General features: G+C 31.1%; 1 protein-coding gene across 1 annotated transcript in view; it reads left to right on the top strand.

The window, feature by feature from the left end:
- Window positions 1–4621: 4621 nt before the first annotated feature.
- Window positions 4622–16693, top strand: part of LOC107446439 (nuclear pore membrane glycoprotein 210) — a gene marked incomplete in the record, with an annotated part of 40913 nt that continues 28841 nt past the window's right edge. The window contains 6 exon segments of the mRNA XM_071186902.1: window positions 4622–4969; window positions 7980–8119; window positions 9424–9558; window positions 11947–12025; window positions 14869–15034; window positions 15566–15698. Coding sequence (XP_071043003.1) covers window positions 4803–4969; window positions 7980–8119; window positions 9424–9558; window positions 11947–12025; window positions 14869–15034; window positions 15566–15698 — 820 coding nt within the window.

The raw sequence follows: 16693 nt of genomic DNA, 5'->3' as shown, positions 1-16693 counted from the left end.
AATCGCGGATTCCATTTCGTAATAATAAAAAAATAAAATAATAATAATAACAAAGTATTCTCTTTTTTTCTTTTATCTTCGGTACCGAAATTGACACTTTTATTTTCTCGCATGGATGGAATGGAAAATTATTCGTATCTACAAACGTCAATACAGAATATATAATTTTGGGAACCTTTTTTAATTTAATAACTGTTTTCAGCCTGTAATAAGATGCATTTGATCTTGACTTGATCTAAGGAGAAATTTAAAAAAAAATAATAATTAACTGTAATGATAAAAACAATTACAATTTAAGCAGAAAAAAAAAACACACTAGTCTGATCTAACGAATCAGAATTTAAGAAAAAAGAGGACTAAAAACTGAAAATCTGTTTGATTGTCGGTGCAAACTGAAAAGTGATTGTAAGATTGTGAGTTGAAAAGTGATTGTAAGAAACAACTACACTTTTCAACAGTCAATCAAACCAGTTTTAGTGTCATAGTTCACTTCACCTGCCTCAATTGGTCCCACCGTAGACTGATCTTAAGACATGTTTCCCAGTAGATCACGGAGGTCAACCATCGCTTGAAACTATCCGTAAGTAAGTGTGTAACCACTTTTATCAAATTGCGAAGGGACCGAGACTGTACGGTATCCATCCTCGTTACATCATGTTCTACAGTAAAGTGATCGACTTCGCGTGGTAGTCGTCGGGCTATCAAATCAGGGGAACCATCCCCATGCCAAAAAATCAAAACTGTGATGAGGGATGTTTCCTAGGACGTCGCCCAAAGCGTGTTGTGTAGCTCTAGTGTTACGTAAATAAAGTACTATTATAACTACTATTTTCTCAATAGTGATTTAACTCATATCGATAACGTTTAAATATTGATTACTTCATTTTTCACAAGTAATGCAAAATTTATGCATAAAAAGGGGTGAATACTGAACACCCTGCAATTCTACCCATTCATCATTTTTTTCAAGCACGCTGACTGCATAGTCTTAAACCATGAGTCCCAAATAGCAATAGTTAAAGTAATTTTCCATGATAGTTTTCCTTAATAGTTTATGCGACTAGTTTTTACTTCATTCTACACCTCTCAAGATACGTAAGATCATCCAAAAAATTAATAAAAAAATTATAAGTTCGATATAGATAATTTTGATATAAGCGAGAGTAAAAAGAAGAGGTCTCTCTACTCGATCTATCTGTAGAGTGGTGGTAGTGGGTTCGATTCCTGACTTAACCTTGGATGTGTTTTTAATTTATGTTATATGTTTTTCAGCTTGACCATGACTAAAATGGCGTATTTTATACGAAACACTTTTCTACAAAAGCATATGTTTTAGGAAAAATATATATGTAGAATAGAATGGTAAATCAGGAGTGGCCAAGAAATTAAGAAATGCGAACTGTTTCAATTAAAGTCTTAGGTTCGTCCCTTAGTCGATGGAGTTTAAATCAATTTGGTTGATAAAACCGATGAGCTATTGACTACGGAATGAATTCCTCATTATTTATGCGAAGAGATTTATTCTTATTGATGATTCTAAAAAAATACTAGCGCATGTGTACACAAACTTAAGCAATATGGTCCAGAAAGCAAATGTTCGTAGTTAGTAACCAGTCTCTATAACACACTTCCAAACCACATAAATATGTCTGAAATGTTTTCTCACTGAAATAGACGGAAACATACATTTAAATAGATTCTGTGCCACTACACTGGCTGGACTCCTTATGACTACGTTGACCCAAAACAACAACACATAGTGGAGGACGCAGGTTGAAAATTTCAAACCTCATTTGATTGTGATGAAAGACTTGAAGGTGTTTCCAGCATTTGCCTTCCATTTCCTCCTGCAATCAAACGAGTCTGGGACTTTTCATCCCGCTTTCCTCAGACGTGATTATTCCTCAGTTCTTTTCCTGCTCAATTATTGTCAGATAATTTTTACTTTGTTTCAGAAAGGAATCTAAAATCATAAATTAAAGGCAATCTTTACTAATCACCATGTTTAATAAGAAATATATATTATTTGCGAACTTTTATGAAAGCACTACCTCAAACTTATGAACTTTTTCCATAATTATTAATGAAAAACTTACTTTATATAAATTATTTAATAATAAGTTCATGAAATAACCTTTCGATTGACTTTTTTACAGGTTTTTACGCCCAATGAAACGGGAAGAATTGGTACTTCAAATCATTTCTGACAAAGGGTAAAAAATTTAGAGGTCACTCAAAAAAATCTGGGGGTGAGGGGTGGCCAAAAAAAGGTAAGGGGTTGCGATTTTTCTAATCTTTTCTGACAGGGGGAGAAGAGTTGTATGAACGATGCTTACGCAAAACTACAGTTATCTTCGTATTTCAATTTTCTTAGAGATGCAATAAAAGAAAGCAAAACATTTGAAAAAGAATATACTTTAAAAATAAATTCAAATGTAAAATGAAATTTATATTTGAAAAGAAGAAAACTGGAAAAAAACGTTTAAGTTTGATCTTAAAATTAGATTGCTAGAAAAAAAGTACAAGTTCGTTCAAAAAACAAGGGGGGGAGTTACATATTTTTTCTTGCTAACAAAGGTTGAAGGAATCCAAAACTACTGAAAAGAGTTTACGTAGCATTTGAACGGATCCTTCACGAATTAGAAATAAAATTAATTTTATTAGTTATATGAAAGTTGCATTTTTTAAAATGAAAATAATATTACATTAAGATAAGTAGAGAACTTAAAATACTTTGAACAGAATTAATGATCTGATTTTACAAACTTTTGAATAAATAATGTCTCTCCTTACTTGTTAAGTAATCTTTCCCGATTATTCAATATCCTAGCACAGCGGTTCCCAAAAAGTGTTCCACAGAACCCTATTTCTCCGTGAGTTCTAAGACTTTTCTTTTAATTGATAATGATTTTTGAAACCAGTAACAGGTTTGCATTCAACTAATAATCCATTATATATCAGCATCAGAAAGGTTTTGGGTTCAAATCCCGGGCAAGGCATGGATTTTTTTTCCTTCTCTGTCCTTACTGTGGGAGCGACGTTGGCCCACTTCATACGGTGCCCCTGTAAGAGAGGTCAACAAAATCGCCCTGTAGATGCCTGAATTGACGGATGTTAACACAGGCGGGCATTCGAAAAGAAAAATATTGAATAATTTGATTATTATTGTGAAATTATTTGTGTTAAATGTTAAAAAAAAAGAAATGCATTTTAAGACACACATTTATAATTTTTTCTTGCAACACTACTTCCAATAAAACGTTTTAGTAAGATATTACTGAAAGGAAATGTATTTACAAATGATTGTATAAGTATATTTCTACTTGAACTTTCAAATTTAAAATAAAACAACCAAGTTCAAAATTTACGAGTTATTTTTCTCTGATAGCCACCTCTGTTAACAAACAGAAGGAGATACGCCACCTGCCTTAGTTACGGTTTCTTTAACTTTAAAAAATTTTCAGATTCAAATGAAACAAAAAAAAAATCAATTATTGTTTAATTTTGAAAAGCATGATAAACTAAAAAGAAAGTTTTCGTTCAGTGTTAACATTTATTCATATTCCCCATGAAGAAGAGTCAAAATTTATAATTTTTTTTTCGCAGGTATTAAGTATTTTTTAAGTATTTCATTTATTATTAGTTTATTTTATTATTTAATTTATTAATTATTTTTATTAATATTTTTTCTTGTTTAGTATTGCAAGCGTTTCAAAAGGTAGCTAATAATTATTTTTAATTACTAAACATTTATTATAGTTTTCAATAGCCTTATTTATTTTAACTATTTTACTTTATAATATATAATTATAAAATAAAATATTATAAATAAATTATAATATTTTTTTTATTTCCAATGAGCTGTATAATCAGTCTTCCCGATGAGCAGACCTAGTGCGTTCTCCAGAAGTGGTACGCACTCTTTCAGGACCACCACAATGGGTGAGATACCGTTGGCCATGTTAATTTGGACGTCTAGTTTCTGACACTCTAGATGGCAGCACCGTGACTCTATTTGGATGCTGAAGTGCTTATAAATTATAATATAATAAATTATATTATAAATAAATTATTTACAATTTGCTTGTAATTTTTATAAATTAAATTTCATTTAATTTATAAGAATATAAGTTTTATTTCTAAAGTTTCCTTTTAAGTTTTTATTTCTAAAAAAGATTTTTTTTAAGAGATAAATAAAAAATTAGGCTGAAGTGTACATAAAACTGAAGTTAAAAGCACTAACTATATGTTAAAGGCTACATAACGAAATAAATACATATTTTATGTCATTGTTCAGAGCCGCGAAAATGCGTTAACTTTTAGGAACCAAATTTTCTAGCAGCCCCCTCAGTTTATTTAGTTTGCGACGACTCTGTTCTTAAACCACTACAGTGTCTCAATGGTTGAAGAACCCAAAATAATAAGTTCAACGTTCTTTATTGACAAGGACCATGACAATGAAAAAGAAAAGAAAGAAAAAATATTGTCCACTCGTTCGGCCTCGGTTTATATTAATAAAAAATGAAATATTACAACAGCAAAGCAAAACTTAGAAGCATAAATTCCCCTCCCCCATAAAGTGAACGAAAATGTAGTTTCGTTTTTATGCTACTGACCTTGATTGCCTGAGTTCACGTAACGGTGCGCTGCGGAACAGGTTCTATTTTTCTTTATTTAGTTTTTCTTTTTGTTTCTGATCGGGCACATTTCTTTTCCAAGATTCACCCAACCGGCTTTAGGTTATCTGTCAGGCAGTTCTGTAAAAAGACGGATGCAATTCGTTGTAATTCCACGTGGCCGACATGTTGTTTATGAAAATATTGTCAATTTCTCTATTTGTGCATATTGTTTATTCAGTTCATGGATTTAAACTAAATGCACCGACTATACTGATCAATTACATGTATGATCTTCCTTCAAATTTTACTTTAGTGATCAGTGAAACTAATACTAAAGACTGTTTTAATTGGTGAGTGTGTTTATTTTATTTTATTTCTTACTTTTTTTCTCCTTTTAATTATTCCTAGACATGTATGACGCAATTTTATTATGCTTCAACTGAATGCAACAGAACTAACGGACCCTAAACACTGACAAAAACGGTTTCATCTTTAAAACTACTTTAAAAACTACAATTTTTTCTATTATTAAGCGCTCAGAAGGAAAAAGAAATGTTAAATTCTGTATCTACTGTTTACTTCTTTATGCAATTAGCACTGAAATATTTGAAAAAATATAATTTGTTATCAAAATTTTCAAAGAATAATGTATAAAAAAAAATGTGTTCTAAATGCAATAAATCTACAACCATCAACAAATGTTTTATCTGCAATTTTTGCCATATATATATAATGATATAAACACAACATTGAAATGTTTGCATATTTTTTATCTGAGATTGTGACCTAAGTTTGAGAAGAGCTTGCTCGAAAAGTTTGTCCTTTCACCAAATAGTCATATTAAAAAATTAAAAACTAATAATTTAACTACATTGAATAATTTTCTATTTCAAAAACTTATAATTAAAAACAGAGATATGTCGTGTTTTATATATCATACATGTGGAGGCGTAGCTTAGGGCTTTCAGCGCCGGGGGACAAATTTAGATTTTGCGCCTTCTGATATTTATTATATATATTTATATAAATGATATAATGATAGACTTAAAACGGCTTGCTTTTCGGGACCATTTTAAGTTTCAGATTATAAAAAAATTAATTCATTCGTAAAATTTCGCGTTGAATAAAATTTTTCAACATTAAAAATTGTTTTTTTTTAGTCAACGTAACTCGACAACGTAAAGACGTTATTTCGATTAGATTTAGAATTCAACTAAGTACGTTATTATTGTAGTTTCTATTACCTTTAAAAAATTTTATAGCTTTTGTTGTTTTTTATTGAATAATAAGCGTTTATTTTAAACGCATTTTTCATTCAATGCTTCGCCCCAATTTACAAAAAATTTATTTAAAAAAAAGTTAAAATAATAGACATCCTTTTTAATTTTTTAAAAAAATGGGGTGAAAATTAGACTCATAATTTGCAAAAGAAACAGTAGGGGGGGGGGCTTTGAAAAGAGAAAAACATTCTAGAATTCATTTTTACTTATTTTTTTATCATGAATATCGCCCTGGGACACATGTCTCTCCTTTAGGTCCGTTAGCTACTCCACTGCAAAACTAGACCCCTCTGGATTCACGAACAATTGTCTGTTTGGCCTTTCCTTCTTATCTTAGGCCGTGAGAATGAACACTTTCAATACCAGAAGAGGCTCTCATGAACTTTAAAAAAAAAGTAATAACAAAGAAAAGAAACTAGAGAGCCAATGATAAATAAGTATTGCACAGAAAACTTTATTAATAACTTCAACAAATGCAGTGAACTGATCGTAAAGACACGGTTCCCAGTAAAACACCGAAGTCAAGCATCGCTGGCTGCAGTCAGTAAGTGGGTGGGTGATCACTTTGATCAGTCTGCGTAGTGACCGAGGGTGCGAAGTATCGAACTTCGTTAAACTGTTCTACCGTAAAATGCTGGAATTCGCGAGGAGATCGTCGGGCCACTAAAGCAGGGAAGCCATCCCCTCAGCAGATGATCAAAATTGCGATGGCATGTCTTCAGTTCATCCGTACTGTTGTTTCCCAGACTGACGCCAATAGCCCAATGTACAGCTCCAGTGCTACGTAAATAAAGTACCTACCTACCCGTAAAGAAAGAAGAAAGACTTTAAAGTCATTTCAAAATTTCGTTCCTGTTATATACCTTCATATGCAAGTGCTATATCTATGTCGCCATCATTCGCGCCTTTTATTATTAATTTCCAACTAAATAATTCCACAGTGATCTTATTAAATTATTCGTGATACAAAGTATTAAAAATATTTTATTAATTGTAATGAAAAGATCCTTAAGTAATTTGAAAGTTAAAAAAGGGATTTAATTTTAAACATGATGAAATAAAAAATAATCACTTAATTGGTAGCATATTTTTTTTATTATTTAACTTATATTTAATTATTGTGTTTCTTTTTTTAAATGCTATTGCGAAATGTTATATGGAACACATGTTTTAATATTCTTCATTGTTATTTTGCTAGAACCATTTCCTTCAAATTCTTTTCTGCAAAATTTTTTATAGGACTGTTAATAATACAATAGAATAGGTGCACATTATTTCAATGTTTTTTTTCATCTTTAAATTAATATATTTTTCAAGTACTTTTTAACTACAATTTAGATCTAAAAATTCATAATTGCCTCAGTCACCTTAGAAAATAGGGGTACTTGCTAGCCATATTGTAAGCAGTGAGGAAAAATTGATCATGATCAGAGTCTAACCATGAGAGGTCAGGTCTAAACAGAATCAGACGATATTACAGAAAACTATTCGGAATTATTTTATGATGGGTAAACTAATTCCATGGATTTATTTTCGACGGTTTTTTTGACAAACGATCTTTTTATTGTAGAGCAGATGTTATTAAAAATATTTTTCTGACTAAAAAAATAATTTTATATATATATANCTTAACCGAGATTTCACTGTATATATATATATATATATATATATATATTGAGTGACAAATAAACTTTTCTGACATTATTTTCAAATTTAAATTTGCAGACGATTTTTTTAAAAAGTTGTTCGACACATATTATTAACTTCAAGTCACTTCTCTGTTGGTGCTTGTGCGTCATGCAAGTCAAGTTATGAGCATCAGACGATATTTCTAAAAATAGTTTATTTTTGAAATGTTTTCTCGCTCTTATAAATAAATTTAATTCAATCAATAAATTTAATAAAATAAATTTAAATAAATAAATTTAATTCCTTCAAATAAGTTTTGGCTTACAGCCAGACAAAAACAATTACCTTTATATTGTAAATCTATAAATTTAATTTAGATGCAGACTTTCTTCTGATTTTGTATGATGAATTTTTGGATTACAATATTTTAATACACTTTGATTTTTTACAGGCAATCAGCGGATTCCAGTTTAGTAACGGTAACTCCTCTGTTTGATTCACCACTTAACCAATGCTCTCAAAAAGCTGTAATTTCTGTCATCGGTAACGATACTTCTATTAGAAGAACAAGAATTACTGCAATTCATAAAGGTAATCTACTGCAATCCATTATTCTGATTTACTGCAATTAACGAATCTGATACATTCAAGTACAACTTTAAAACTTAAGGGAAAAGAATCAACAATCTGAATTACTTTTGATCCAAATTTGCTTCGCAAAGTTATATTACAATTTTTATACTTGAGAATTATTTAAATTTATATTTAAAGAGACAAAAATTTTATAAATGAAAAAAATATAGTAAATGTTTGATGCATTTTTACTATATTTGTTATCATTGAGGTACAGTATCATAGGTGTACAGTGTGCAAAAAAAAGATGAAGAAAAAAAAAAAAAAAGAACGGACCACTCTAAGTAACTTATGATCAGATCTTCACGTTCTGGGACTCAATCTTCACGGCTAAAAGGGGTAACCTCAAATATTCTAATTAATTAGCACAGACAATATTTTAAGTTGCTTTCTCTGAATAAACATACCTATTTTTCGACGGATATGGATTTCTGACCCCAAAAATATAGGGGATATCCACAATTTGGGAAAATGATCACCAGAGCTTGGGCAGGAGAGTGGTCCTAAGTCCCTTAATGTTAATTTTACTTTTTCCGTATTTCCCCATATGTCAAGAACTTTTAAAGAGGAGTGAAAAATGTTTAAACACGATTGTAAAATTCATTTCTCTAAAGATAATTCCATACAAAATGTGACTTTTAGTAACTATTTAATGTTTTATTTAATATTACTAAAAAAAAACTTGAATTGTATATAGCAATATTTTACACCATTTTAAAAAATGCAATTCTAATTGCGAAATAGAAAAATTGAGCGAAATCAATCGAATAGTTCTTGAGAAATCGGATTTGGAAAAAGACATATTTTAAAATTTACATTTTTACAAGTCCACAGTTCAACCCATTAAGATTAATATGAAGATCCGATCATTAGCTCAAAAAGTTATTTAGGGGGATCCGTTTATTTTTTTGAGCATTGTACATTTTCCCACCAACTTTCAAAATTTTAGATATAGTTTTTGTGCGGCATAGTCTTATAGTTTCTGAACAGCAATAAAAGAAATCTAACTTTAAGGAAAGCAATAGAAACGGTGAAGATGTAGTTTAAAAAAAAAAAAATTTTTTTTAACAAGGAGAGATATAATACGTAATCGAGTTATAAACAAAAATGTCTTGGTCAAAAGACAGTGTTTCTTCCATACCTCTTTCTCATGAATAGTAAAATTAATAAAATCAATAAAGTTTTTAATTTATTTTTGTTTTAATGCATGCTTCACATTTGAGAAAGAAAATAATCCTTTAATAAAATATATTTTTCTCAAGATGATGAAACTGTTCATTTACACTGCGATGTGTTTACGGACGTACTTCATGCAATCGAATTACAAAACATGTTTGAGCACGTTCACATTAATGGACCATGGATGAAGATTTCTATCCAGGCTCGAAACGCAAACGGTAAGTACTTTCTTACTAATGTTAACATTTTCTCTATGTGTACTATTTAAATGTTCTGAAGAACCCTACGATTAATTAAAGAAAAACGGTAAGAGATTAAAAGGTATTACTTCCTGAGTTCTGCTAAGGAAATGAGAATTTACCCTCTCCAATTATCGAATTTTTGTTTACCAAGTTTGTCAAAAGAAAGGAATGCACCATGCACTTGTGGCAGATGTCGGCTATTTTGAGAATATCTTTTTTTCAGTTAGAAGCGTTTATTGTAATTTTAAAACCGGCGTTAAACAAGCTAATCCAATTGAACAACTGATGAAAAGAGGTGTAGAATGACAGAAGTAGAAAACAATTCTGTAAAAAGAATGGAATCAATTAAGAAATTTTTTATTCGAATAATGATTCAACAACAATTCCTTCATCTGAGAAAAAGGGGAAGATTAAGATAGTGTTATGATTTACACTTTAAATCCTTTAATTTGAAACACATTTCGGATTACGCTTTTTAAATAAAAACATACTGGTTTTTAAAATGCCTAAGCCTAGCTTTTCTTATTCCTTTTATTGATAAATAAATTTATTTTAACAGTCAATCAATTCTTTTAAAATTATGCGTATGATATGCTCTTATCAAATAAGATATCAGGGGTCTGTTTAGAAGAAATTTAGGTCCGTTAACGGACCCTTCACAAAATATCTTTTCATAAAAACGGACCCTTCACAAATTATTTTAACTTAAAAACGGACCCTTCACTAATTATTTCAACTTAAAAGCGGACCCTTCACAAAATGATTTTTCTTTTAATCGGACCTTTCACAAATTCGTTTATCTTCATTATTGTTTTGTTAATCGAATAAACCCTTCCCAGGGCTGAAAACAAGAAAAGATGGATGTAAACGAATTAAGTTTTTGTCTTCGGCAGACGATTCTTCCATTATTCGTCCGAAATGAATATTCTGCGTTCAGCAGTATAGGCTAAATACCAAATATTTGTATGTTGCATCTCTAGTTTAGAAGCTGCAATTGCTGTTTATTTTTGAAAATTAATTTTTTTTAAATTATAATTTTACAGTGCCGAGCATAATATTGTATCTATTTACAATTTAAAAACTCATTGAAAAAGTTTTTTGCAATAACCGGACCGGACCCTATTTGCACAAATTCATAAAAGCGGACCCTGGTTGAAAGAATGTGAGTAATTTTTTCCACAATTTCACGAAAAACGGACCTTTCACAAAATGTCTGGACAGACCCCTGGATATGTTCTTAATAATCGAAAATATGTTCCTAACAATCGAAATGGCATGTTTTTAAATAGCTGGACAGAGTATTTTCAATCATGAATGTAAAGACAACTACGATCATGCAAATAGTTGAATACTGTAGAAATTAGGAGTAAACTGTAATTTGTTTTTAATCCCTAAGGGGATGCTATACAACGGGAGAAAATTTTCATAGCGAATTCTCTTTCATCTTAATTTAAATTAAAGTTCAGAGAAAAGGGAATTCCGGTAACTTTAGAGTAAACCACGAAGTTTCAAATGCTGAAAACATGTTTTCAAAAAACCAAAATGCTATCAAATTATGGCAGTGGAGAACTATTCCTGCTATGATTTGTTTGCATTTATATTTTGAAAACATTTTTTCAGCATTTGAAACTTAATGGTTTACTCTAAGGTTACCTGAACTCACTTTTCTCTGAACTTTAAATTTTTAAATACTAATAGAGGTGAAACAGAATTTATCAAGGACATTTTTTCGCGCGTTATAGTGTCCTCTTAATAGCTACCCACGAGTTAAAATGATCTGAGTATACAATATAAATGGGTGGATAACTGTTAAGGGTTAACGTTTGGTTTAAGCCCAATATGGACATTAGAAGTTTTTCCGAAGTTAACTTTAGCCGTTATCGAAAATTTACTGAAAAAAAAGGAGTCGAAAGCGGCAAAAACTAATCCATTGTTATCTACACAAGTGAGATATTGTTTCGCTTGAAAAGTTTAATCAAAATCATTTAATATTTCTAATTCTTATGAAATTATTCTAATAGTTACGAAGTTATGAGAGTTTTATATTCAAATATTTCCGAAGAAAAAATATGCTTTGTATACACAAAACTTAAAATTTCTAAATTGACACATATGTGGTTTCATTCTGTTCAGTCAAAACGAAACAGTACCTCACTTGTCTAGTAAGTAAATTAAAATTTCTTCCCTTTTTACTTTTTTTTCACTCAATAAATTCAAGATAGTGGTTACCGAAACTTAAGGTTATCATATTTTGCCAAAATCGCAATTTTTAAAACAATTTACAATTATCTCCCAATCATTTCCTAACCATTGAGATAGGAATATTTAAAATATTTTCCTGAATGTTTATTTATCATATTTCAGGAAATGTGTTTGACAGTATAAATGGCATTCGTTTCCAATGGCATTCATCTTGCTCGAATGATGACGCTGAAATATTAAGGTAATTTCTCCTGAATTGCTATCAAAATAATATTTTTTTTAATTATCGTTATTATCTTGAAGAAATTATTTGTTACCATACTTGTTTAATTTTTTTATGTATTCTTTTATTCTTTTTTTTAATTTAAAATAAATATTGCGAATTATTATTTTAATCAGTATTTATATTAAATATTATTTGTACAGTTAAATGTTTATGAAGTATTTTGTTATAAATATTGTTATGTAAATAGCAATATTGTTTCATTTTTCTTTGGAAGTAATTTTTTTTTTTATTTTTTTTATTTTATATATTTTTTAAATAAAGAGCTGATTCTGAAAAAGAGTAAATTTAAAACCAGATTATCTTTTACCTAATTAAAAACTTAATTCGCTTCAATAATACATAAATAGCAAATAGCATTTGACAACAAGCATTTTAAAATTAAGTGCCCATTTTCAAGACTTGCCAAACGAGAATGAGAAGAAATAAGAGTAATTTGAAATGAAAAAGGTAAAGTTACCGATGAAAAATGAGGAAATAAATGTGAGAAACAAAAATTTAAAAACTGCAGAAGCCCAGATCGAAAGAAGATGGGAAATAGAGTAAAAAAAATCACAGTGGCCGAGAGGGGCAAATGCAGCAGGGTAAAATGCATCTCCACGTACTATGGAAAAGTGATGAGGAACTAGTGTCGTTCTTAACAGAATCAACATTCATATGAATTGGGCTTGAGGATAAACTGCGGTATTGGGCGGAAATAATTTTAGCATTGTTGAAATTGAATTTATGCCCAAGATTCTAACATAGTGCATAAATGGATAATTTCTTGATAACGGACATTTTTATTGTGATCCTTAAGTCTAAATTTTAAAGCTCATCTAGTTTGTCCGATGTAGCCAAGGTCGCACAGACAATTTCAGTATTCTTTTTATTTCAATTTCCGGAATGGGCATTGAAAAAGGTTTTTAAATATCTTGAAAATAAACAAATAGAAAATTACAAATTATCTATGATAATTTTTACTTTGTACTAAATATACGTGGTATCACGGGAGTTAAAAGTTGATATGAGGTAAGCCGGGTTCGAATCTCATCAATGGCTGATCGACACGAAATCCGCATCCGGCTTGCACCAACCACAGTGCTGACGTAAAATATCCTCAGTGGTAAACGGGTCATGGGTTCCGTGGATAGTTTTCTTAGTTTTCCTCTCCATGTAACGCAAATGAGCGTTCATTCTATCAAAAAGTCCTCCATGAACTGTAGTATGTCCCAGTGCTCAAAGTTTTCTTGTCTCTGGGTCGGGTTCAAAATTACAAGGATACGAATTTGAACGTTGATTGCCGTAAACTTAAAATTGGGTCGGTTGTTCAACTCTGGTTATAAAATATAAATCTGGACATAAAGCCGTGGTTGCTCAGGGGAGAGAGCGCTCGCCTCCCAATGAGGTGACCCGGAGTCTAATCCCAGCGATGGCTGGGCGATACGAATTGCGCACCCGGCTTGCACCGACCACAGCGATTTAAAATATCTTCGTTATCTTCAACGAAACAAATGCGGGATAGTTCCATAAAAATGTCCTCTACCAAACCAAAATTTCTTCCAGTACTTAATCCAGGAGTTCCCTTGTCTTCTTGATTGGTTTCAAATTTACAAGGCTACAGAGTTGAACATTGGTCGTCGTAAACTCAAAATTCGGTCGGCTGTTCAACGACGGTGATAAAATAAAATATAATTGCCCTATGCTTAAACTTTCCTGGTTTAATCGCTAAAGTTAAAGTTTTAGCATAAATGAGAAAATATTTACTAGTCTTCTCTTGATTGTAATGAAATTATTACAGTAATTAAGGCCCATGGTGAATATCTTTTCTCAGTTTACGAAATTCATAAAATTTTAGAACTGCATTGAAGAGGTTATAGCCCCTCTATTCTTTTTTGGATGCCCTTTACCTTTAATTTACTGACCCAACCTTGATTTTTATGTGATACTCTCTGTATTATTCAAGCATGAAAAGACATGACTTTTTTAACATAAAAGGAATATCTGAAAAAATTCATAGGTTTTAGAAAAATTTTTAAAAAAATGTTTAATATCTTTATCACATATATGCATTGTTTTATTGGTTGAACGTTTCATTTCTTAACATTTTACTACACAACCTCCACCGCTTTGTTCTAAATGTTGTATTAGTATCTGTAAACTCATGTCATACCAGCTCCCCGCCATGTTCTCGAGTAAGCTGTGAGCTTCACTTTTCACCTTGTTATCGGAATAGAATCAATCGAATTTGGTGTAAATCAACTTTATGCTTACTGGAACCATAATAAAATGTGTCAGATTCTGTGAAACACCGATTAAACTCATATGGGCATTTTAAATCGGAGAAGACGAACGTTCCTTACACATCACCCATCAAAACGTTGCTCACATGCAATAGTTTCAATGGAACATTAATACTCATTGGATCTCACGAATACTACCAGTTCCTAAATTGGATAAAAACATTTGACTCGTTGGTGGTTCAACTCTTTGACGAGATGATAAAATGAGATCCAGACATAGCGGGGAGTCAGTATGACGTGGGAGTATGAAAACTGTCACAGCATCTACAAAAATGCATTCACCGATTCAGCGATTATTTAGGAAAACAGACAAAGGTTCATTCTTTAAAATAATGTAAGGAAACTAAACAGATTTTTTATTTCTTACAATATACGTAACTTTTTGGGTTGCCTTCATAAATGCCCATTAAATCTGGATGTTTTTAATTTTTAATACTTATGACTGTATATTATAATATCAAGACTATAAAAATATGATATGTTTATCGTATATTCTTATTAAAATTTTGTGATTTTAAGGTTAAGAATGATTTCTGAGTCAAATTATACTTCTGCACAAGATAGCGATGCGTGGGAAATTCGAGGACTCCTCTCAAGTTCTATTTTTGTTGAAGGAATCAGTGAAGGAAGTTGCAGCATAACCGCATCCACCGCAGACTACAAAGACAGGAAAACTCAAGTTGAGGTATAATTTAATTTTATTTTATAACCGTAGTTTAACAGATGACCCAATTTTTGTATCTGATCCAGAAGACAAAGGAACTCCTCGATTCCCTCGAATATATTTTTAAAAAACTATTTTTTCAAGAAGGCAAAAATAGAAATGATAATTTTACTTTTGTCCAGCCTAAAATTAAAAAACTCCTTCTTATTGACTTTTTTTTTAAAAAGAGGAAAAGAAAAAAAAAAGAAACAGCAACTGAAAACGTTAATTTGTTGACGAAAAAATGAAAAAGAAAAAATGCAAATTTATTTCCATTTTCTCGTTTTGCGTTTATCTCGTTTCCATTTTCTCGTTATTTTCTATCTTCTCGACTGCGCGAAAGATTTTGACATATATCACTGTCATAGTTTTTTGAAGCAAATGATTTTATTATGTTATCATATATAAATTTCATTTTTATCCAAAACGGTAGAAGAAGAATGTACCTAGAAATTAGCAACCTATCCATAAAATGGCCCAATAACGAAATTTACAATTAAATTTTCCTTCCAGGTTTTGTCGACTTCCCCAGCAACGTTAATTGTTTCACCAAACATCCAAGTGTATCCTTCAACTGAATTATATATTTTACGTCATTCAACAGTTGATCTTGGTTTCAGAACTATAGAAGGGGAAGAGATTGAAGGTGAGAAAGTTTGATCTTATGAAATTTATTGTTGAAACTTTTATGAAACCACTAAACAGTTGAAAAGAGTTTTTTTGATATACTGGGATAGCTATGCACTNCATGGAGAGGAAGACCACGAGAACCTCCCACGGTAAGCCTGACAGCAAGGGGACCCATGATCCACCTACCACTGAGGATATTTCACGTTAGCACTGTGGTCGGTGCAAGCCGGATGTGGAATTCGTATCGACTGGGATTCGAACCCGGTTCTCCTCATTGGAAGGCGACCGCTCTATCCCCTGAGCCATCGAGGCTCTGGATCAAGTATTGGGAAAAATTGCCTTCGTGGGCTTTTTTTTGATGGAACTAACCTGCATTTGCATTCATTAAAGAGGAAAAGCCACCTACGGTTGGCATGATGGCAAGAGGATACTAATCTATAATCCGTCTACCTCTGAGGTTATTTCACATCAGCACTGTAGTCTGTGCGAGCTGGGTATGGAATTCGTATCGACCAGATATTGCTGGGTTTCGAACCCGGGACACCTCATAAATTAAGGTATATCTGAATAATTTTTTATTGCCAGTTTGAAGGAAAATGCACTTAATTATTGTTTTGAGCTTTGAATAACAGCAGAGAATGAGATTTTTATTTAGAAATATGTAGCTATTAGCAGAACGTAAATATAATAGAATGAATACAATAAAATATATAAAATATTTTTTTAAAACAAATTCAATGAAAATCAAACTTAAATCAATCTTTTTCAGTAACTTTTAATTTTCTCTCGATATTAAAAACTCGTAAGGGCCGTCGATGTTGCTGTTTTAAGTGTTCAACTTAGCGTTACACTTTGTTTTATAACTCAAAAACTATGAAACTTAAAATGTCACAGGATTGTAGAAAAATGTCCAAGGAGTGCACTGTGAAAAAAATATTTAACATTTAATAATTTGTTCGAGAATTATTAATTCTTAAGCTTGTAGGAAAAAATACCATAATCGCCGCTCTA

Source organism: Parasteatoda tepidariorum, chromosome 10 (genome assembly GCF_043381705.1).
Source record: "Parasteatoda tepidariorum isolate YZ-2023 chromosome 10, CAS_Ptep_4.0, whole genome shotgun sequence".
NCBI classification, from domain to species: Eukaryota; Metazoa; Arthropoda; class Arachnida; order Araneae; family Theridiidae; genus Parasteatoda; species Parasteatoda tepidariorum.
This window is presented reverse-complemented; position numbering and strand designations above follow the sequence as displayed.